The sequence below is a fragment of the Phodopus roborovskii genome, unplaced genomic scaffold (assembly GCF_943737965.1).
Source record: "Phodopus roborovskii unplaced genomic scaffold, PHOROB, whole genome shotgun sequence".
Taxonomy (NCBI): Eukaryota; Metazoa; Chordata; class Mammalia; order Rodentia; family Cricetidae; genus Phodopus; species Phodopus roborovskii.
Window position 1 is genome coordinate 17,499,153 of NW_026126558.1, and position 23,248 is coordinate 17,522,400.

Below are 23,248 nucleotides of genomic sequence, written 5' to 3' on the forward strand. Positions count from 1 at the left end.
TGGTTGCATCTGCCGGGCTTTGACTTTAGGCGGGAACAGCGGCCTGGGTGGAGTCCCTCGTGGACACCGGGAGCGCAGAGGCTGCACGGGAGAGGCTCCGGAGACCCGGGACCTGCTCCGGCCGGGTGTGCATTCTCAGCTGGGCAGAAGATTGCGGTCCGGGAGCAGGGAGGCACGATCCTACTGCAATTGCACCTTAAGACAATCACACCCCTCACCACCCAGCCGCGACCACAAGGGTGAGCCGGGAATCGCCGCTAGAGGAAGCGGAGAACCAAGGAATCACAGATTGGACTTCCTGGAACTCAGTGGTGAGTTGGTTTCGATTCTCTGGCTCTATTGGAGGGGCTGTCTGTCTGCTAAGATCTCTGCGGACCTCCTGCCAAAGCAGGACAGAAATGGAGAAATGGGGTTTGAGGAGGGGCAAAGGGTGGGGACGCGGCACAGGTGCTGAAGGCTTAAGAGTAGGAGGGTAGGCAGTAAGACAATCTATTTCCAGGACAGATGATTCGGGGTTTTGTTTGCTTTTTCTTTTTTCTTTTTCTTTTGTTTTTTTCTGAGACAGGCTTTCTCTGTATAGTTCTGGCTATCCTGGAACTTGCTTTGTAGACCAGGTGGCCTCGAACACTCAGAGAAATCTGCCTGCCTCAGCCTCTCGAGTGCTAATAAAGGCATGCACTACCACCACAGCTCGACTGGATTCCAGTTCTTAAATATGAATGCCCACTTCCTTTTCTAGGGCCCATTTCATGCAAGGGTGAAGTAGTCTGGTGTAATGTTTGTAAAGGGGTGTGTGATTTTTTTTTTTTTTTTTTAGACTATTAACTTATTTATTGAGACAGTGTGTGGCTATGGCTGGCCTGGAACTCACTGTATGGTCCAGGCTGGCCTTGAATTCCTAAAGACATCTGTCTGTGCCTCCTAAGTACTAAATTTAAGTTGTGTATCCCAAACCCAGATATGTCTGATATTTTTAATGAGGAAAGCAGACTTAGAGAAAATTAATAGTGTTGCTACTACTTCCAGATTTTTACCTTTACTCTCATATATCCACGAAAGAATCGTGAGACATGCTCAGCATCTGGGAATAGCTGGGCCCCTAGATCTATTGATTTTCATTATGAGTATCCTAACAGGCTGGAGTGATGGCTCAGACGTCAAAGAGTGCTCTGATGTTAATGTCTTTGCCTAGCGCCTGGTTCAGTGGAATCCTGTGGACAAGGAAAACAAAACCGTGATTGCCACATACTTAGTTTCAGTTTGACAGCTTGGTTTCATTTGTTAACTCTTGTTTTAAAGGCAGATGGGGCTTCCAGGGAATTTTTTTCTCAGCATGGTTATCTGATCTGTGAATGGGTTTATTACTTTCGTGTGTGTGTGTGTGTGTGTGTGTGTGTGTGTGTGTGTGTGTGTGTGGTGGCTTTGGGGCTCAGAGCTCCTGGAGCCTGAGTTGTCAGTAGTTGTGAGCTGAGCAGCATGGATGCTGGGAAGCATCTCGGGTCCTCTGCAAGAGCAGCAAGTGTTCCTAACTATTGAGCTATCTCATCTAGTTCCCAAGAGAACTCTTTTCTGTTGTTTTAAATTTTGCCAAGGTAATTCTTAACCTGTTTTGCTGGATCATTGAGAAGATTGCTATGATTTCAAGTATTTTCTGAGAGCTGGAGACATGGCTCAGTAGTTAAGAACACTGGCTGCTATCCCAGAACCTAGGTTTGATTCCCAGCATGCACATGGTAGCCAACAACCTTCTGTAACTCCACTTCCAGAGGATCTGATACCCAAAGGCACTGCATGAATGTGGTACACAAACATACATGCAGGCAAAACATCCATATACATAAAATAAAAATAATTGAACTTTGTAAAGATTTTTATTTTTGTTTATATTTTATGTGCACTGGTATTTTCTTTGCAAGTATGTTTGTGTGAGGGTATCAGATGACCTGGAACTGGAGGTACAGACAGTTGTGAGCTGCCATGTGAGTGCTGGGAATTGAACTCAGGACCTCTAGAAAAGCAGCCAGTGCTCTTAACCACTGAGCCATTCTCCAACCCAAAATAGACAAGTCTTTAAAACAACATTTAAACAAGTCTTTAAAACCATGCATAGTGGTGCATGCCTTTAATTGCAGCATTTAGGAAGCAAAGGCATGAGGATCTCTGTGAGTTGGAGGCTAGCCTGATCTACTTGCTGAATTCCAGGAATACATAGAGAAAACCTGCCTTAACAACAAAAACATAAAATGCTTTGGAATCTGTTTCCAGGCTTTGAACTCATTTGAACCGTGTCTTCATCAATTGCAGATGAGGATGGAACTATGTTTCTAAAGCATTTAGCAGGTTGTAAGTGAAAAGATTTGTTGCTGTGGGAATTCTCATTCATTCTGGACTCTAGCTGCCTTTGGTTCAAGTAGAGCATGATTCAAAACTGGCTTCAACAAGAAGGGAGGATGAGTGGCTGGAGAGATGACTCAGAAGCTAAGAGCACTGCCTACTCTTCCAGAGGACCCAGGTTCAATTCCCAGCATCTACATGGCAGCTCACAACCATCTATAAATCTAATCCCAAAGACCTGACGGTGCCCTCTTCTGGCCATCACAGTTACTGCATGCACATGGTACACATACAGGCAAGATACTCTTACACATAAAATAAAAATAAAGATTAGAAAAGGTAGAAGAAGGAAGGTTGAAACCTGTAGATGGAGGTGACATAGATTTCAGGATCAGTTTAAACTAGTGGCTCAATTTGTCATCAACCCAGAATCTTCTGTTTTTCTATCATTCTTATGTGAGCTTCTTTACAATCTGTAGGATAAGGCTCTGTGGCTTTTTACTTGTGTGCATAGAAAGAGAGAGGGAGACAGGTTGAGCCAAAACTTTTGGCTTCCTGGGCTCTCTCTGAGGAGGCAGGCACTTACTCAGCAAACATTCTCTCCACCCAGCTTGGCCCAGGTGCCCAGTTGGTTTTTTGTTTGTTTTTGTTTTTTTTAAGATTTATTTTATTTTCAGTGTATGAGTGTTATGCATGTCTATGCAACGCAGCAAAAGACAGGGAAAAAATGAGACTGACAGAAGATCCCATACTATAATCCAGGCTGGCCTCAAACTCACAGAAATCCTCCTGCCTCAGCCTCCCAGAGTTGATTTTCATTGCAATCAGGAGTGGCAGCATTCCTTTGGCAGACACGTTTTATTTGATCTTGGTTATGTTTGACTGCACACTTTTAGAAAATGTGTGTATGTGTGTGAAGTGAGCATGTGTATGCATGCGGTGTGGGGTACATAAGTGTGGAAGCCAGAGGTCAAGGTCAGATGTCTTCCTGACCACTTCTCACTTTATTTTCCACATTTGTTTGTTGCGGGTTTGTGCATATGTGTGTGTGTCTGCACATGTGAAGGTCAGAGGACAATGTGAGGGAGCAGGCCTCCCAGAGCCAGAGTTACAGATGTGATGTGCACCACCACACCCAGAACTTTACACTGGCGTTGGGGATCCAAACTCAGGCCTTCAGCTTGTTCAGCAAGCACTTTATGGACTGAAAGGAAATGCTCTTGGGCTTGCTTGCAAGATTTACAGTCAAGAGCTCTGACATCAAAGTCCAGATGCCTGGCTGTTCATGAGAATCCCAGAGATCCTTTATCCTTGCAGAACAGCAGGTGTCAACTTGCTGAGTAACCTCTGCATGTTTACAGACTGAGCTGGCGTGATTTCTTTACTCGTGAGCCCAAGGGCCAGTTAGTGCCTTTTTCCTACAGGATGTGAAAGACTGTACTCTCCCATTGGTTAAAAACAGTGAGGTCCCAGGATAATAAAGCACAAGCGTGGTGGGGTCAAGGCCATTCTGAGATACGTAGCAAAAGCCTGTCTCAAGACAAAATGAAAATGGAGAAGTGAAAGATGAACTAAAAGGCCACATCACAGAAACTAAGAAGAAGCTTTTCAGGCCTTTTTTTTTTTTTTTTTAGATTTATCATATTATTTCTTATGTGTGAATATTCTGTGTATATGTATGTATGTATGCATGCATGCATGCCTGTGCATCATGTGTGTGCCTGGTGCCTGCAGAGGTCAGAAGAGGACATAGAATCTTCTCTATGAGAGCAGTACTTAGCCACTGAGCCATCTCCCAGCCCCAGGAGCTTCTCTTCAAGCTGTGCTGAGGATCACTCACACTCAGAGCCTCAGCCTATGCTGACCAAACACTGGAATTTTCGGAGACAGGAGGTAGCTGGGACTGGCCTTGAACTCATGATCCTTCTGCCTCAGACTCCTGGGTACTAGGATTTCAGCACCACTCGTTTTAGTTGCCTGCTTGGCTCCCGGAGATATTATTAATACCTCAAAAGGACATCTGTGTAAGGATAGGCTATATAATATGACCAAAATATAATGGCTTCCATGCGACTGAGACTGCATCTTCCATCACAATTCATAGCAGAAATCCTGGCAACAATGGCAGCTTTCCTCCAAGAAATTATTCAGGAACCCAGAATCTTTTCTTTAGAGTATCAGTATCCCTGACACCTTATTTGCAAACCTGTCTCATCCTAAAGTAGCACAGATCCCATCCACTCAAAACCCATAGTTAGATGCTAATCACGTGGCCTCACCGAGTTGTAAGTGGCTGAAGATATAGTACAAACTGACTAATACTTCCCAATCCATTACAGGGACAGAAAAAAACAGGTAAGCTATCTCTACCTTACATGATGGAGGGATCTCCTTTCGGCACTGAGATCATAGATACTTTTGACCCTCAATTAGCTGAGTAATAAATACACTGGGGATTTCAACCGATCTATGGGTCTCTTCCAGGTATGGATACATTGGGAAAGATCATCGCCTTAGGCCAGCTCATCTATACAAAGTGTGAAGAGATGAAATACTGCCGGAAACAGTGCCATCGTCTAGGGGAACGCGTACAAGGTCTGCTACAGCCTCTCAAGAGTCTCCAGGAACAAGGAGCCAACAACCTGCCAGATGACATAACTGCTGCTCTGGGCCGATTTGAGGCTGTCCTGGAGGAGGCGAGGCACCAGATAGAAAAATTCAGCGATAAGTCCAATTTTTGGAAGTTTGTGACTTCGAGCAATGACAAGATAATCTTCCTTGAAGTGAATGAGAGGCTGAGAGATGTCTGGGAGGAGCTCTTGCTGGTGCTCCAGGTTGATCAATGGAACTCTGCTCCACATGTCAGCCAAAGAGCATCCTGGCTGCAGGAAGATCAGCAGGATGCAAAGGAGGATAGGTGAGTATTCCAAAGGCTGAGAAGGAATAATCTGGGCTTGGGGGATAAAGTGGAGGAACAGATGGGACCAAGGAGCATCTTGGCCTCACTTTGATTTCCCAAAGGAGAGGAATGATGGAGGAATTTGAACAGTTGTGCATACTTGTGACTTAGAAATCCTGCTGTATGATAGAGGCTGATATAATCTGGTGAAGCTCTTATGGAGGAGAGGACACGATGTTTCCTGCTTGTGAGTCTCCTTTGTTTCTCCATTCACTCTTTGATGTAATATCTGGAATCCAAATTCATATCTTACAGCCTTAGTTTCTATGGGACTCTCGCTTAAAGTGAAGATTGTCCAGTAAAAAGAATTAAATAAAGCAAACTAAGAGAACGTGTATTGGGTACAGCATGTACAACACTGTTCTAAACCTTAGGGATACAGCACAGAACAAAATAGACAAAATCTCTGACATCATGGAATGTAAAATCTGCTGATAGAAAGCTAAATTTCTCTAAAGCCCATGAAAGCCACAAGGGAGAGTAATGATACAATTCAGAAAGAACAGACAAGACAAGACAGACATATGAATGGACACCTTGACCAAGGAGAAGGAGCTGTCCATACAGAAATGATATTGTTCTTGTGGTAGAATTGCAGGAAGGAGACCCTAACTGAACTACTGTGTTTCAAGCCTCTGGTTGTGAGACATCCATTAAAACAAGCCATCTAGCAAAGCTCACCATGAAGAGACAGAGGCACACAGTTTGCCCTCTATGTTGCTAGAGCCAATAATTCAACCTACCTGAGAATCAGAAAGGAAGCAGGAACGAGTTAGGAGGCTACATTAGAGGGTAGATGAGTTAACAATAGCTTGAACTAGAATGGCCCTCCTTGAACATCACAGAGGTCTAGGTTCTAAAGAAGTGAGCCTTGGGCTAGGCTGGAGGTAGAGGGTAAGCATTGAGCCTAGGCCTGTTGAAAAAGTTTCTGTCCCACCTGGTTCCATAGATATTTAACCCCAAATAAACACGCAGAGTCTTATATTAATCATAAACTGTTTGGCTGATGGCTCAAGCCTCTTATTGACTACCTCTCTCTTAATTATTAACCCATAACTATTAGTCTATGTATTTCTACATGGCCTTATCTTACCAGAGAACATTCCAGCATGTTACTCTTTTATCAGCTAAATGGCATCTCTTTTGAGGCTTCCCTCTCATTCCTCTTCCCAGAATTTTCCTGGTTCCATAGCCCTGCCTATACTTCCTGCCTGGCAACTGGCCAATTAGTATTTTATTCATCAACTAATAAGATAAACATATATACAGAAGGGCATCTCCCATCATAAGCCACCAGGAGAGGGAAGATAAGGGAAACATGAAAGCAAATATGACCTTCTTAGATTTATGATGACCCAGTGATATGAACCCTAAACGTGGTTAGCTGAAAGATAAGTTTATAGGAAAGGAAACTGATACAAGATTAACTTTTTGTCAGGCTGATTGCCAAAGATAATCATCTGAGACCTAGGAAAGTGAGGAGGGTTTTAAGCAATAGCATCATGTGATTTAGCCTGGCCTAGCCAGTGTGCCAAGGGGCGTGGAGGCATGAACTAGGGAAGACTATAAAAGTATCCTAGAGCAGCAAGGGTGGAAGAGGGCTTATCAACTGTCTGAGAGGGAGATGCTGGGGGAATGGCCTGAATTCTTTGATAGAGAAAGCACAGAAGGGTCTGTAAACCCAATAGTAAGAGTCAGGTAGAGAGAAAGGGAGCAAGGAGGTGTGCTGGGTAGTGTCAAGTTGACACAATCTCCAGTCACCTGGGAAGAGGAACCCTTAAGTGAGAAAATGCTCTATCAATTGGCCTGTAGGCAATTCTGTGAAGAATTGTTTTCATTAATGACTGAGGACCCTATCCATTGTGGGCAATGCCACCCCTGGGTTGGTGGTCCTGGGCTGTACAAGAAAGCAAGTGGAGCGAGTCATGGAAGGCACGCCAGTCGGTAAGCTGCGTTCCTTCACAGTCTTTGCTGCAGTTCCTGCCTCCAGGCTCCTGCCTTGAGCCCCTTGCCCTGGCTTCCCTTTGAGAGACTGTAGTAGGTAACTAATAAATAGAGAAACTCTTTCCTCCTCAAGTCACCTCTGGTCATGGTGTTTGTCACAAAAACAGTGAGCAAACTAGGACAAAAGAACACATGGACACACTTTTTAGATGCTTGAGCTCAGAGAAGTAACTGGCCTATTGCTTTGATATGGGGGGGGTGGTGATCCATGCCCGGTCAAGTCAGCAGGAGACATCTAAGCAAATGAGGGTTTTAAGCAAATGAGTTCTTTTTTGTAATAAGAGAAACTAAGATAGCTGTAATCCAATTATCACCCACCATCAAACAGAAAGAGAATCAGGGATCAGGGAGGATGGGTGTTATGGTAGAACAGAGAGGTTGACTTGGCTGGAGGGCAGGATTGGCTTCCAACTTTTCTAATCATCAGAAAATATTGGCCCACCTCTTCATGGTGGCAGGAACCATGTGGAAGTCATTACCTGGAAGACAGGACTGACTTCCTGCCCTGCCTTTTAGGTTTCTGTATGGGCGATACAGTCACATGCTACCACATTCAAAAGATTTTTAAAAGGTCCAGCATAGCTGGGTATAGAAGTGTATGCCTTTAATCTCAGTACTTGAGAGGCAGAGGCAGGGGGAATCTCTGTGAGTTCAAGACCATTCTGGTTTACATAATTAGTCTCAGGACAGACAGAGCTACATAGTGAGACCCTTTCCAGAATGGGGAAGGGGTAGGGAGGTTCAACATAATCTCCCCATTATCCTTGATCTCAAGAGACCTCTTTTACATCTCAGACATACTCTCACTTTGTACCATCTTTTCTTGGCCCTCTGGAGATTTACATGTACATTTTCTGATTCTTCTTCTTCTCAGTGGATAATCTTGAATATTCTTCCAAATAAATTTCCATAGACTTCTCTAGTATTTCTTGGTATGTATGGACCAAATATATTGAACATGTAAATTGAATCCAATAGTTTACTGTTAAAATTTCATAATGAGCATCTTTGTGTGATAGTCCCAGTAGTGGAATTGCCTGGCTAATCAATGGGTTAAAGGCAATGAACGTTTTCCATTTTGATAGAGATTGCTAGATTGCCCTCTACAGAGGCTATAACAACAAAACATTGTCTTCTAGGTTTTGTTTGCTTGTTTGTTTGTTTTGGGTATTTTTGTTTGTTTGTTTTGTTGGTTTTGTTGTTTGTTTGGTTGGTTGGTTGGTTGGTTTTGTTTTGTTTTTTCCATTAGGAACTGAGCATCTCAAATCCTCAGAGCTCCTCAGCCCTAGGCAAACTGAGATGGTGAGAATTTATGCAGAATATAAATTAATTGTGATGTAAATGAAAAGGCACTGACCTGGATAAGAGAGATGGCTCAGCACTTCCTGGTCTTCCAGAGGACCCAAGTTTGGTTCTCAGAACTGATGTTAGGCAGTTCACAGCTGCCTGTAACTCTGATTCTAGCAGATCAAACAAACCTCTTCTGACCTACTCAGACATGCACGGCATGCATTCACATGGGCACATGTGCACTTACGCATAAATAAAAATAATAATGAATCTTCAAGCACTAGCAGTCCAGTGTTTTATAGAAATAAGTTTATTTCTCACCGAAGCAAAGTACATGGGGCCCTCCAAGATGGCTCCTCCGTGGGATACTTTGAGCAGTCCAGCACTTCCTTGTTGTTGCAAGTTTCCCACTCCCAAAGTGGCCAGGCTGGGACCTTGAACAGAATCAATAAAATACTTCACTGAAAAATTTCCTGACAGAAGCAGCTTGAGAGAGGAAAGACTTACCTGGGTTCATAAGTTCAAAGTGTTTTCTAGCATCATAGCAGGAAAGGCATGAAGTAGTTCTCTGGCAGTGGAAATATGTAGCCAAGGCTCCTCATATCATGGCAGACTTGAGGTAGAAAAATCAGGCCAGGCCCAGTGACCCACTGCTGCCAACCACATTCAACCTTCTGAGGGCTCCACTGCCTTCAAAACAGTGCCACTCGCTAGGGACTAAATGCTCAAATCATGAGCCTATGGGGACAGTCCAGATTGAAACCACATCTCTTTCACTTACTTCCCTGACCAAGTAGGTCCACACAGCTAAACTTGAGGGCATTTCCTATGTGTTTGAAAATAGAAAGATAAATATGAACAGTACTATTTCCTATCAATGACTATTTAGAGTTTACAAAATCTGTCACCTTGGTGGTCTTAATTAGCATTTTGGTTTTGATGCAAATAAAATTTGTGTTTAGCACTTGTATTTTTAAGCACGTGTTGCCCTTTTTTCCTGCAGAAATGAGCCTATTCTAGCAATCTTGATGAAGCTATGTACTGACGTGGAAGAAATGAAGGAAACTCTGAAGCAACGTAAGTTGCCCTATTCCCTGTTGCAATGAATGCTCCCGAATTAGAAGCTGTCTGTTTGTTAAGAACTCCAGCCTCTCCACGCCTGGCCTGCTCCACTTTCTCTGCTAGATAGTACTGGAAGCAGCTCACAGGTTTGGGGATGTGGCCACAGTTAATCCAGGCTTCTGTCTGTGAAAGAGCATTTGAAAGTGGCTTCTTGATGAGCATGAAACCATAGCATTTGTCAGAATACTAAAACAGGCCAGGCCTGGCGTCCCATGCCTTTAATCCCAGCACTCCCGAGTTAGAGGCATCTCTGACTTCAAGGTGAGTCTGCTCTACAGAGTGAGTTCCAGAACAGCCAAGGCTACACAGGGAAACCCTGTTTCAAAACACAAAGTAAAAATAATTTTATAAAAGGATACTAAAGTAAGTCTAATAATAAATTATTTCCTCCACGAATAACATCTATACCCATCAAGTTTCTGTTACAGTAACATACTCAGAAGCTCATACCTTAGAGGTAAAGGAGAGATTACAGAGGGACAGTACAAACATGTTATATGGCATATCTTGTGGGATTGTATGTTCTGTGTGTGAAGGTGTGTGTGTGTGTGTGTGTGTGTGTGTGTGTCCATGTGTACAGATGCTCATGGAATCCAGAGGTCAAGTATTATTCCTCCAGAGCCATCTAATTTGTTTTTGAGACAGAGTTTCTCTCACAGAGATCTGGGGCTCATCAATTAGCCTAAACTTTCTGGCCACCAAACCCCAGGGATTCACTTATCTCCACCTCCCTAGTATTGGGGTTGCAAGTGCATATACCACCATGCCCATCTTTTAAATGGATTCTAGAGATCTGACTCAGTTTCTCACACTTATGTGGCAACACTTTACCGTCTGAATTAGCTCCCCTGCCTTTGTGGGAAGGATTTCTATTACCTTAGATGGAGAGGGAAAAAACAGACTGTCTTAATTTCTCTTGCTGTGACAAGACATCAGGACCAAAAGCAAGTCGGGGGCAGGGTTATTCCAAATTACTACTCTCAGGTCACACACTCCTTCACTAAGGAAAAAGTCAAGACAGGAATTCAAAACGGAACCTAGAGGTGAAACTGAAGCAGGCAGAAGTAATGGAGGGTGGCTGCTTACTGGCTTGCTCAGCCTGCTTCCTGATAACACCCAGGACCACCAGTCAGGAGTGGCACTGCCCACAATGAGCTGGACCTCCCACACCAATCATTAATCAAGAAAATGTACCATGAGCAAATCTGGTGCAGGCATCTTCTCAACTGAGGCTCCTTTTTCCAAAATGACTGTAGCTTGTGTCAAGTTGGCATAAAATTAGCTGGCACTCAGACCAAAGAATGATTTTGTTCAAGTCCACCTTGGTGAGCCAAAGTATCACCATTACTTTCAGAAGCATGAATGAGAAGTTACTTGTGGGACTATAGTGGTCTTGAGCACTTGAATGACCCAAAAGCCTCCCACAATAGCTTGAGAAAGAACTTAGGAAAGCTGGATCACTGGTCTCCTACTCAAGAGTCTCCTCTCAACCAGCAACGGTTACATGCAGACTTCTGTGAGTCCCGTATGATTCTTGAGCTTCCTCAGCTTTGTAAGTTTCCTATGAGCTTCATGAGAAAGAAAATGCAGCAATCCAGGAGGAAACAGCCACACAACTGACAGCATTATTGTTGCTGAACTTGAGCTGTGTCTCTATTTGAGCTGAAATCACTCAACATGATGCTAGGCACGTAGTGCCAAGCTGTGTGGTAACAGAAGTAAGGAGAACTCTGAGATGAGAGAGGCTGGCATTCAAACTGGAAAGACAGGCAAGATTGGAAAAGGAGACTAGGGACATGGTTCAATGGTAGAACCCTCTACCCTGTGTTGAATCCGCCGAAAGCTGCAGCCAGGACCAGTTTTGGTTCATGGTGAAGCCTCCCCTCACATCACGAAGAGGCCACCTCCCTTACAACACCTTCTTAACACACTGACTTTTTATCTCCTTCTGTCTCAGGCTCACTAACACCCACACAGGAGATCCCACAGGAGCAAATCAAGGAGATTAAGAAGGAGCATCTTCTCAGATCTCCATGGACCTTACTGAAGAAAAATAACCTCAGCACACTTTATAGAGGAGAGTACCACAGATCTCCAGTTTGCATCAAAGTATTCAACAAACCCCAAAACAGCAGTGGGTAAGCTACAGTGTGTGATTCTTATATGAATCAAACCTTATTCTCTGCAGTTTCTCAAGGAGAAAGGTACATTTTCTCCATTATTAAATGGGGGAAATTCAGGCTCTACAAGGTTAAGTGGCACCTACCACAGTTTTTTTTTTTAGGATATTCACTAAAGTAAAATATGACTAGTAATAAAAACTTGCCATTTTAGTTTGCCATATAAGTCACAAAAATACAATTCTATCAAATACCAGAAAGAAATGAACAAATCCTATTATTCTTGTCACAGATGCTGCATCTGAGAAATTAGGTTTGTAGCCAAGCCCATCGATGACTCTGCGACTCCGATGGTGTCTCAAGCCCCTACTATATTATATATTCTTTGAGGGACCTTCAGAGTCCAAATGCTAATTTCTCCTTTTACTCTCCTAGAATAGTGAGGCACACTTTCAATAACGAGATCCAAACCATGACGAAATTTGATTCCCCCAATGTCTTGCGTATATTTGGGATTTGCATTGATGAAGCAGGTAAGGAGGCTTCTGGGATTAGTCAAGCTTTTGGCTGCCTAGAAGATGCTGTCTGTATTTTAATGTGTTACTTTTTTTTTGACCTTTGAAGAGAAGTTAATTATAGATTCATAGGTGAGTGCTTAAGAGGTTAGAAAGAAGCCAGGTGGTGGTGGTGCGTTCCTTTAGTCCCAGCACTCAGGAGGCAGAGGCAGGCGGATCTCTGTGAGTTCAAGTCCAGGCTGGTCTACCGAGCTAGTTCCAGGACAGCCTCCAAAGCCACAGAGAAACCCTGTCTCGAAAAAAAAAAAAAACAAAAAAAGAGGTTAGAGAGTTGTGCTGTTCAAGTTAGGCATGGAGGTCAGCCACATGGTGGAAAACAAACAGCCACAGAGGGAGGAGAACTTTAGAGACAGTAGGAAAGCTCAAGTACCAGAGGAAGTGTATGTACTTCAGCTCTGGTCAGCATCCTGAAGAAAGACAAAAGAGAAGAAAAAAGTGACAATGAGTCAGGCCTTAGAAAGGCAGGCAGGCCCTGCAGAGCCTCGTGGTGGCCCTGTGTTACATTCTTAAAGTCAGTTCATAGGGTATAGTGGTGAGGGCCTAAGAGTTAGACTCCCTGATAGGCAGACAGACAGGAAGAGGGGCCGTGGCTAACTAAAAGATGACAAAGTTCTAAGATGTTGAGCTCCTTCCTCACTCTCCTGACCTGAGACAAAAGCCTAAAACAGACTTGGCAGGCTTTTTTTTTTTTTTTTTTTTTTTCTTTTTTTCTCCTACTAGTAGGACACAGGCGCGCTCGCTCTACACCTCCCCAAAACCTGGTTTACACAACAGTTGTGGGTCGGTCCTCCTGTCTTTGTTCATTGACCAACCCCAAATTAGGAGAGGGAGGCCCTTCAAAGACATTAAAAACCCAGCCCTGTAGAAGAGACTGGATTTTCAGACTCCCAAATCCAATCTCTGATTAACTGGGAGAAGGTCTTTCTATATGCTTGCTCTGTGTGTGTGTGTGGGGAGGATGTGCATGAGTGTGCGCACACACACACACACACACACACACACACACATGCTTCCTCACTTCTAACAAAAGCATTCCCTTACTGATTCTGTCTACCCTATTTGAGATTTTCACTCAAGACTTTTCCTGCCCTTTAGTTCTCTAACTGAGAAAACAAACCCCATCAACACCCCTCAATGGTAACAGTGGGGTTATTACCAATGTTCATTATTTTCTGTGTTTCAAGATAGAAGTTTCCATCTTTGAACTAATGCAGCTGTGCCTCCCACTGCCTATCCATTGAGAATCCAAGGGTTGCTTATTGAGATGCTAGCCTGAGTCAAGGGTATATTTTGTTTTCTTTCTTTCTTTTCTTTTCATTTCTTTTTTGTTTTGTTTTTATTGTTTTTAGACAAGGTTTAATTAAACAGCACTGGCTAGCCTGGGACTTGCACTGTTGACCATGCTGGCCTTGAACTCACAGAGATCTGTCTGCCCCTGGCTCCCAAGTGCTGTGGTCAATACAGCCCCATATTTTTGATGTGACTTTAATTGCTTCTTATCTGTCAGCTAAAACCAAGTGTTAATGTGGCTACATTTTTTCTCACAGTATGGACTTCCCTGCTGTTCATTTTTTGCTGTTGTTGTCTAGAAAGAGGACAGCAACATCCCCTGTTCTAGAAATTATTTCACAGCCTGAGTCCAACCTAATCTGTGTGTATATGGAAGGGACTTGTTGAAGAGAATTCAGGCTAGAAGTCAAGGTCCCAGGTCAGATTCCAGAATTGAAAGAAATAACACACTCAAGGTGAATAAGTCACCTCAGCCATCACATAAGAGAATAAGTGTCACTAAAGTTTCCTTCAGCTTGAGATTTTGTATTTTAAAATTGGGTTGGTCTTAGGCTGGGGGAGAAATGAGGCTCACTTCAAAATGAATGTATCTCCATAGGAAGAAGCTGAGAGGGGATTTGTGGCTGTGGGAGTCCTGATGGGGGCAGGATCTTCATGGTATCTGCTTCTTTTCCATAGTGAAGCCCCCCCAATTCTCCATTGTCATGGAGTACTGTGAACATGGAACCCTGAGGGAGCTGCTGGATAAAGAAAAGAACCTCACATTGAGTGAGCGCATCTTCCTAGTCCTGGGAGCAGCCAAAGGCTTGTACAGGTACCAGAGGGGTTAAACTGGCTCCACAAAGACCTGGAGGAGTCTAGCCAGGTGGTGGTGGTGTACACCTTTAATCCCAGCATTTGGAAGGCAGAGGCAGACAGGCAGATCTCTGTGAGTTTGAGACCAGCCTGGTCTACAAAGTGAGTTCCAAGACAGCCAGGGCTACACAGAGAAATCTTGTCTCAGAAAAAAAATAAAATCTTGAGGAGCCTGTCCACATGACTGATGATCTCAGAGATGATGGGAGAACTGGCCAGAAGCCCCGAACAGTTTCCCTTCTTTCCACTGTAACACTGCTGACTCTGACTCTGGTTCTAGGCAGGTGCATTTTTCTAGTTTGTCCGCAGGTAGTCAGTCAGCCACCCACATGAAAGGCAAAGTACTAGCTAGCCTCATTATCCCATTAAACACTGTTTATGCCAAGATCATTAATACACCTTATCCTTGGTTGTCATCAGGCTGCACCACGCAGAAATGCCTCAACTGCACAGAAACATCAGGAGCTCCAGCTTCCTGGTAGCTGGAGGCTACCACGTAAAGGTGAGCACATACTCTGAGGTTCCTTGGGTTGGTCCGTGCTTTGCAGTGGTTTGCTGCTATTGCAGAAAGGCTGTGCCTTCTTTCTTCTCTCCTAGATCTTAGAATTGAATGAACCTCTTCTGAAGTACAGCTTTCTGGGTACCCACCCAGAACAGACTCCATCATATCTCCCACTATGTTGTGCCTGCCTTCCTCCCACCCCCAGAGAAGGACTAAGCTAAGAGCCATTTTTATTAGATGCTTACACACCACTTCTACATCGCTGCAATACCTGCCAGGGGATCTGCTTATGTTTAACTAGCCATTCAGATTGTCATGGGCCACACTTGTCATTTGAGGTCACTTATAAGGATCTCACAGGGAGCACCCCATACTTGCAGCATCAACCCCTTCTCTCCTGTGGGAATCCTCACATTCATCCAGGAGATACTGGCTTTGTTCCTACCAGTTGCTAAAGAAAGAGGTTCCCATTAAGTGGGCATGGGGCCATCCAGATTTACAAGAGTCAATATGTCTTATAACTCTACAGATATATCTTCCAATGACCCTGCAAGGGATGAGCTGGTTCCCATGTATAATGGTTGCTATAAAGTATAGCATGCCTATTAGGTACTTATGGTCCTCTAGCCCTACCCCAAAGCAATTTGTATACCAGCAATCATTTTTATAATTAAGTTACTAAGAAGCCTAGGTTGATGGTCTACCTGTAACAGAGCTGAAGGTTAGCTGAAAATCCACCATAACTTGTTTTATTTGCTCAGAGGAAGAAAGGGGTTGTTAACTCATTGTCAGAAACCATAAAATCATAAAAGAATGTTTTATTTGTCATCCATAGATACTTTTCTCTTTAAAAAAATTTTTTAGGAGCTGGAGAGATGGTTCAATGATTAAGAACACTAGCTGATCTTCCAGAAGACCTGAGTTTAATTCCCAGTAACCACATGATGGCTCACAACCATCTTTAATGAGACCTGGTGCCCTCTTCTGGCCTGCAGGGAGACATGCAGACAGAACACTGTATACATAATAAATAAATAAATAGTTTTTTTTTTTTTAAATCTATACACATAAAAATAAATAAAAGTTTAAAAAAAATTTAAAGCTGGGTGGTGGTGGTGCACGCCCTTAATCCCAGCACTCAGGAGGCAGAAGCAGGTGATCTCTGTGAGTTCAAGGCTACCCTGCTCTACTGAGCTGGTTCTAGGACAGCCTCCAAAGCTACAGAGAAACCCTGTTTTGGAAAACCAAAACCAAAATAATAATAATAAGTAATTTTTAATGATGGAAACAAAAATACAACTAAAACTGAAGCTTCTGGAAGAACCATATGATCTTGCCCATCTTATATCATTCCTCAGACTTGACTCCCATCTGGACTTGAGTTTTAGATCTGGGTCCCAGAAAGCATCCCCGTTGCTGACCCTTTTGTCCAAATGATATCTACAGAGTACCTTTGTGGGCACAAGGTGATTGCCATCATAAACTTTCACAAAAGACTTAATCTGACCTCTTGGTGGCTTTCTTCTTACCCATAGCTACTGTCACTTTGCCAGAGCTGGCTGTCAATTTCACCCACCAGAACATGGCTATGTGGTGGGGGGGAACAGAGGGCCGGTGTGCCAGCCAGAATGAGTACCACTTTGACGAGTTTTCTGAGTTTGCCCATGGTTTCTATTGCTGTGAAGAGATACCATCACCACAGTAATGCTATAAAGGGAAACATTTAATTAGGTGGTTTGCAGTTCTGAGGTTTAGTCCATATTCATCATGGGACATGGTGGCATGCAGGAAGACATGATGCTGGAGAGGTAACTGAGAGTTCTACATCTTGCCAGCAACAGGAAATGAACTGAGGCATTGGGTGTGGTTTGAGCATCTATGAGACCTCAAAGCCTGTCTCCACAGTGACATGCTTTCTCCAACAAGACCACACCTTCTAATAGTGCCACTCCCTTTGGGGGCCATTTTCTTTTCAAATCATCACACCCTTTCAACAGCAACCAACACTCTTCCAGCAGACAGATGCACAGAAACTGTTCTTTCTGCCAGCCCCACGTAGACAGAGCCTTTCTGCCTTTCAGATGCCTTCCTCAACTAAGTGTCTGCTGTTTTGTTTTTTAAGACAGAGTCTCACTATGTAGCCCCAGCTATCCTGGAGCCTACTATGTAAACCAGGCTGGTCTTGAACTCACAGAGGTCCACCTGCCACTGCCTCCTGAGTACTAGAATTAAAGGTGTGAGGAATCACAGCTTGTGTCATCTATATGTCTCAACTTCTTCATGACCTCACCCTTAGATTGGGTACTTGGGTGACTTTGTTAGTCTATTCTCCTTCTGCATATTGATGACAAAGATAACCCACATCATGTAAAATCCAAGAACAGGCCCCGACTGGTGGGAAGACAGCCATGGGCCCACCTGGCACCTCGTGGTGCCGGGCATGTGGACCTTTCTATGATAAGGAAATAAATGATGGGGAAATGGGAGAGATAAAGAAGCAGAACAGTTCATGCACTGTAGGAAAATGCAAAAAGGAAGAAAGGAAGATGTTGTAGGTCTGCTTGCCACCCAGGGCTATGGTGATGTCCTGGCTGGCTGCTGCCAAGGGCCATGTCTGGGTCCCTGGTCCTACAGTAGTTAGGGTCTGTGCTGATGCCCATGGCTCCTGATGCTGTCCAATGCCATGCTGATTCTAATGAGCTAGGCAGCCTCCTGATGCCAAGGACCATGTTGGGGTTCATGGTTCTTCTGCAGCTGGGGTCTCTGCTGATGCCTGGGTCCTATAATGCCACCAAAGATTACAAAGAAACCCAGGTTGGAGCCTCAATCTGAGACTTTGGTGGTGTCTAGCAGCCACAAGGCTGCCAGAGCCATTGTCACCTGAGTGGCCATCCTTCTGCCCAGAGCCAGGATGTCCAGGCCCAAGCTGCTGCTGAAAGCTATGTCTAGGTCTGTGGCCCAGCTGCAGCTGGGGTCTGTGGCCTGTGTCACCTCAGGAGGCCTTAGGAACCATGTGAGATGAAATCAGAGGGCCATGCTGAGCCAGCCCTGGGAAAGCTGACCTTGCCTCTTGCTGGACACTACAGCTAGAGAGCTGGACCCTGCCTCAGGAAAGATAGCCCCACACCTCACCACAGATGAGGGTGAACCGACTGTGAGGGCATGCATGTAAGGAGCTGACTCCACCCCCACCCCCAGGCAGATAGCTCCAGTGGCCCAGATTGACCAGCTTGGCTACCACTCAGGCCCACAGCCTGGGCTGACCCATCCTAGCATCTATCCCATCTAGAACCTACTGAAGCTCATGGAGGGCCTGGTCCTGTGATTCTCCAAGACTTGAAGTGGCTATAGGATATCCTAGAGGAGTTTTGATGATGATCCAGTAAAGAGGAAGTATCAGAAACTAGAGGCCGTGAACCAGACTGGTGACGCATTGTGATGAACATTTGCCAGTACAGCTGATGGGACAAAGGGGTATACCATATGACACACCGAAGCCTCCAAAGCCATCAGGGCGAATACAGAGGTGTGAGAAAGGCAGGAAAGAAGAAGCAGCTAGGTGATGGTGGCAGCGGCGATGCATGCCTTTGATCCCAGCACTCAGAGGCAGAGGCAGATGGATTTGAGTTCCAGGACAGCCTCCCAAGCTACACACAGAGAAACCCTGTCTCAAAAAACAAATAAAAAATAAAGGCTACACAGAGAATCCCTGTCAAAAAAAAAAAAAAAAAAAAAAAAAGTAAGAAAGAAAGAAAAGAAAAACAATCCCCATTGCCCAAAAAAATCCAAGGAACAAGGTGACTACGATGCACGGATAGACGGAACATAGGAGTTTCCTCATGTCACTTTTGCATCTGCTCCTGGGGAAAATCAAACCATGTTGTAGCCCTGTGTCCCGTCCCCAGCCCCACAGATTGGAGCTGAGTCTTTCGCCATGAAAGCCCTATATCAGTATTGGTAGCAGTAGTGATAAGTAAATTTAGCCAGTAAACTTACCAAACCATACAGAGGCCTCATAGCCATTGTTTCAGATAGTCTTCCCTACCACCATCCCCATTCTATTGAGAAGAGCTGTCATCTTGTTTCTCTTGATTGGCACAATATGACAAATTGAACCTGCAATGTCAAGCGTAGTCTGAAGGCACCACTGGAAATACATCCCAAGGGAAAGGCCACCCCAACTCTATCTTCTACCCCTCCATCCCGGATCTTGCTGTTTCAGCATCTACCTCTAACTCATGTTTCTGTCTAGCTTGCAGGATTTGAATTAAGTGAGACACAGGCTTCCATCAGTCAGGAGGCAAAAACCACTAAATCAAAGAGAATCCGTTCAACAGCGTATTTCTCCCCTCAGAGACTGAAAAATGTGTATCATGAACTTAAAAGAGAAGATGAAATATATAGGTATGTGCATGTTCTTGTACAGATTCTACCTCAGGCAGAAAGGACAGGACAGTCCCGGGTGAACTCCTCCTCTGAGGACCATCTTAATTCTATTGGAGTGAAGGTTCTAGCTTTGATCTAGCACAGGGTGTGCTGGGGTATTGCCTGCAGTCGGTTGGAGTTTTCTGAAATGACTGAAGGGGCATGGAAAAAGAAATGTGTTACAGGCTTAGTGTCTTGGTTTTATCTTTACATTTTTTTTTAAAAAGATTTATTTATTTATTATTTTATGTGTATGAGTGTTACACCTGTATATATATATACCATATGCATATGCAGCACCCACAGAGGCAAAAAAAAACAAAACAAAACAAAACAAAACAAAACAAAACCGGCATCTGATCCCCTGGAACTGGAATTACAGATAGCCTGAATTGCCATATGGGTGCTAGGAACAGAACCCAGGTCAGCAAGTGCTCTTAGCCACTGCCATCTGTGGGCCCATTCTTTCCTTTTTTTTTTTTTTTTTTTTTTTTTTTTTTATTTTTTAATCTGTCTGTGTGTGTGTGTCTGTGGTGTGTGTGGAAGGGTGGCTTGCACATGTCATGGCACATATATGAAGTCCAGAGAACTACCTTTTGGGTGGTTTTTCTCCTTCCACCTCTGTGGTTTCTGGAGATCAAATTCAACAAGCACGGTTCAGCAAGTTCCTTTGCACACTGAGTCAGCCGCCTGACAAGCCCTTGGTTTTCTTTTAGCTTTGGAATTGTGCTCTGGGAAATTGCCACTGGAAAGATCCCGTTTGAAGGTAAAGAACTTGAAGGCTGGCTCTGCTGGGGTTGTAGTTGGGTCCTCTTCTGAGAGACCAGAAATCCCTCATTAGTGCTGCCCTTGCTACTCACTCCTCTGATGCAGGGATTACCTGAACTGGTTAGTGGAGTCATTCATTAGAAGCTCTTTTGCTTCCTTTTCTGTATTTTATTTTTTTCCTCCATGTTTGAAGTCCCTCATTCTAATCCTAACTATCAATATCCAAAGAGAAGTATGTGAGTGGAATTTCTACGCTTCCCATCCTATCCTTTCCATGGCAGGCTGTGATTCCAAGAAGATCTACGAGCTGGTAGCCGAGGGCCGGATGCAAGAGCCAGTAGGTGAAGATTGCTCCAAGCTATTGCGGGAGATCATTGATGAGTGTCGGGCCTATGAGCCCTCCCAACGGCCCTCTGTGGATGGTAGGATTCTTTCTGGCATAAAGAATGCAAACCACATATTTATTTCACAAATGTGAAGCTTCCTTTATTTTTTATTTTATTTATTTTTTATGCTCCAATAAAATAGTTCACACCCACAGATAATTCTGCCCTTTGGGTGACATTTAATAATGTCTGAAAACATTTTTGGTTGGTTGGGAGGCAGGGTATGCATTCTTGGCATCCAATGGAAAGAGGCTGGAGTGCTATTTGATTCACAGGACAGGGCTAGAGGTGTAGCTTAGTGGTACTGTGCTTGCCTCGCATATTGGAGCCCTGGGTTCACAGCCCCCCAGCACCACAAGCACTAAAGCTTAACGTGGAGCTTTCCAATGCTTAAGGCATCCCTCCACAACTAAGAAAGATGCAGCCCAGATGTCAACGATATAGGGCTTCAGAGACTGGAAGCAGGTTTTCTCCAGCCTATTCTTTCTTTATCCATTCATGTCTGCTTCCCTCCCTCCCTCCCTTCCTTCCTTCAACTCTTCCTTTTTTTCAGCATCCTTGGGATTATTTCTTTACTTAGATTTTTTTTTTTTTTTTTTTTTTTTTTTTTTAGATAGGATATCATTATGCCTCTCTGGCTATCCTGGAACTCACTATGTAAACCAAGCTGGCCTTGGCCTTGAACTCACAGAGATCCACCTGCCTCTGTCTCCCAAGTGCTAGAATTAAAGATGTAGTGGCTAGTTTACTTATTTGTGTGTATGTGTATGATATGTCCCAAAGAGGGCATCAGCTGTCCTCTATCCACCACCTGTAGAGGGCTGAACTGGAGCAAGGCTTTCCCTGAGAGCCTGATGTATGGAGAAGAAAGACAGTCCTTCTGTAAAACCAGGAATGTGCTTGATAGAGTGGGTATGGCCTGTGACCTGGGCTTTGGGAGACTGAGGTTTCAGATTCTAAGAACCCAACTCTTCTTGCTGTATGGGGCATTGATTATCAGTCCCAAGCTGCTATGTGCTTGGTCTATAATGGTCTTGTGATATCCCTTGTGTAATGTTGTTTGGTTGGCATCTTGTTGACTTTGTCCATTGTATGATAGTTTCTGCTGACTCTGTCCTATGTCTCCCCTGGAAATAACATATAAGATGCTGAAGTACTTAGTAAGCTTACTTACTTAGTATAAGACATAGCTTAAGCAAGACCTCCCATTCCCAAACTTTCGTATTGTCTCTATCGTCTATTCTCTTTATCATCTGATCTCCTGGTCCTCTCTCTCAGGACCCTGTCATTGAAGAATGACCTGCTGGTCCAGGTCATCTATTTTTTTCTTTTTGAGGCAGGGCCTATTCTTGAACCTAGGGGTTTGAATTTCTCAGCTAGCCTGGAAGCAATCAAGCCCCAGCCAATCCTTTTTGTCTGTGATCCCCCCTCAGATTTGGAGTTACAAGTGTGCTAGGATTATAGGAGTGCACTACCATGTCTCATTTGGAATTTGGGTTTTCATAGATGACATTTTAGAGGCATGTGTGCAAATGGTACCAGCCAGACCCAACAAACACAGTTTCTGTTTCCATGTATTGTGTACTGTAGACATGTATTTGTGTTTCTGGTTTGGCTGTCAGTAACCTGCTCTTGTCTCGCTTTCTGTTCATTCTTTCATAGGAATCTTAGAGAGACTGTCTACAATTAACAGAGTTGTGTATTCAAACCTAACCTGAAGATTCCCTGGACAAGAAGCTGGAAGAGGAACAAACTGGACATTTGTCTTTCATATATGTTAGTATCAAGTGTTGCTAGGTACAAAATTCTTTTTTTTTTTTAAATGGGGTTTCACCATGTAGCCCCCAGCTAGCTTGGAACTTGATATACAGAACAGACTAGGCACGAACTCAAAGAAATCTTCCAGTTTTACCTCCTGAATGCTTGGAATATGGACATGGTCTACCACACCTGGCAAAGTTCTTATTTGTTACAAATAGAAAACAATTCCATGGGGCTGGAGAGACTGCTCAATGGTTAGGAGCACTGGCTGCTCTTCCAGCACCCACATGGCAGCTCATAACTGTCTGTAGCTCCTGTTCCAGAGAATCTGATACCATATATATATATATATATATATATATATATATATATATTCAAGCAAAACACCAATGCACATAAAATAAAAATAAATAAATGATTACTAAAAAGTTTAGAAAGAAAACAATTCCTGCCCAAAGTAGTGGTGCATGCCTTTAATCCCAGCACTTGGGAAGCAGAGGCAGGTGGATTTCTGTTTGAGGGGTCTACATAGCAAGTTCTAGAACTACATAGAGAGGCTTATTCAAAAAACAAACAAACAAACAAAATTCCAGCCATAAAGGCTGATGGGAGATGCCATTCTGTATATATGTTTCTCTTATTGGTTAATGAATAAAGCACTATTGGCAAACAGGAAGGCAAGAGAGGCAAGACTAGGAGACAAGGAGGATTCAGGGAGAGGTAGGAGGAGATTCAAGATGTAGAGACTTGAGAGAGCAGAGGTCCAGGCCCTCTCTCCTGTAAGATAAGACCACATGGAAATACTTAGATTAATAGAAATGGGTTAATATTTAAGACAGAGCTAGCCAATAAGAAAT

General features: G+C 43.8%; 1 protein-coding gene across 1 annotated transcript; it reads left to right on the plus strand.

Annotated features, from left to right (window-relative positions):
- Window positions 1-22,782, plus strand: Mlkl (mixed lineage kinase domain like pseudokinase). Its single transcript, XM_051201763.1, has 11 exons — window positions 1-311; window positions 4,819-5,251; window positions 9,591-9,664; window positions 11,667-11,847; window positions 12,265-12,362; window positions 14,373-14,508; window positions 14,970-15,051; window positions 19,304-19,455; window positions 20,193-20,242; window positions 20,526-20,666; window positions 22,293-22,782. The coding sequence occupies exons 2-11, from the start codon at window positions 4,821-4,823 to the stop codon at window positions 22,346-22,348; spliced, it is 1,401 nt and encodes a 466-aa protein (XP_051057720.1). The 5' UTR covers window positions 1-311; window positions 4,819-4,820; the 3' UTR covers window positions 22,349-22,782.
- The last annotated feature ends 466 nt before the right edge of the window (window positions 22,783-23,248 follow it).

Bases quoted from the DNA above. Each gene is read 5' to 3' on its own strand.
- Mlkl (XM_051201763.1), top strand. From the start codon at position 4,821: ATGGATACATTGGGAAAGATCATCGCCTTAGGCCAGCTCATCTATACA. The intron at 9,665-11,666 runs GTAAGTTGCCCT...CTTCTGTCTCAG, and splicing joins GAAGGAAACTCTGAAGCAAC to GCTCACTAACACCCACACAG. The intron at 11,848-12,264 runs GTAAGCTACAGT...TTACTCTCCTAG, and splicing joins AAACCCCAAAACAGCAGTGG to AATAGTGAGGCACACTTTCA.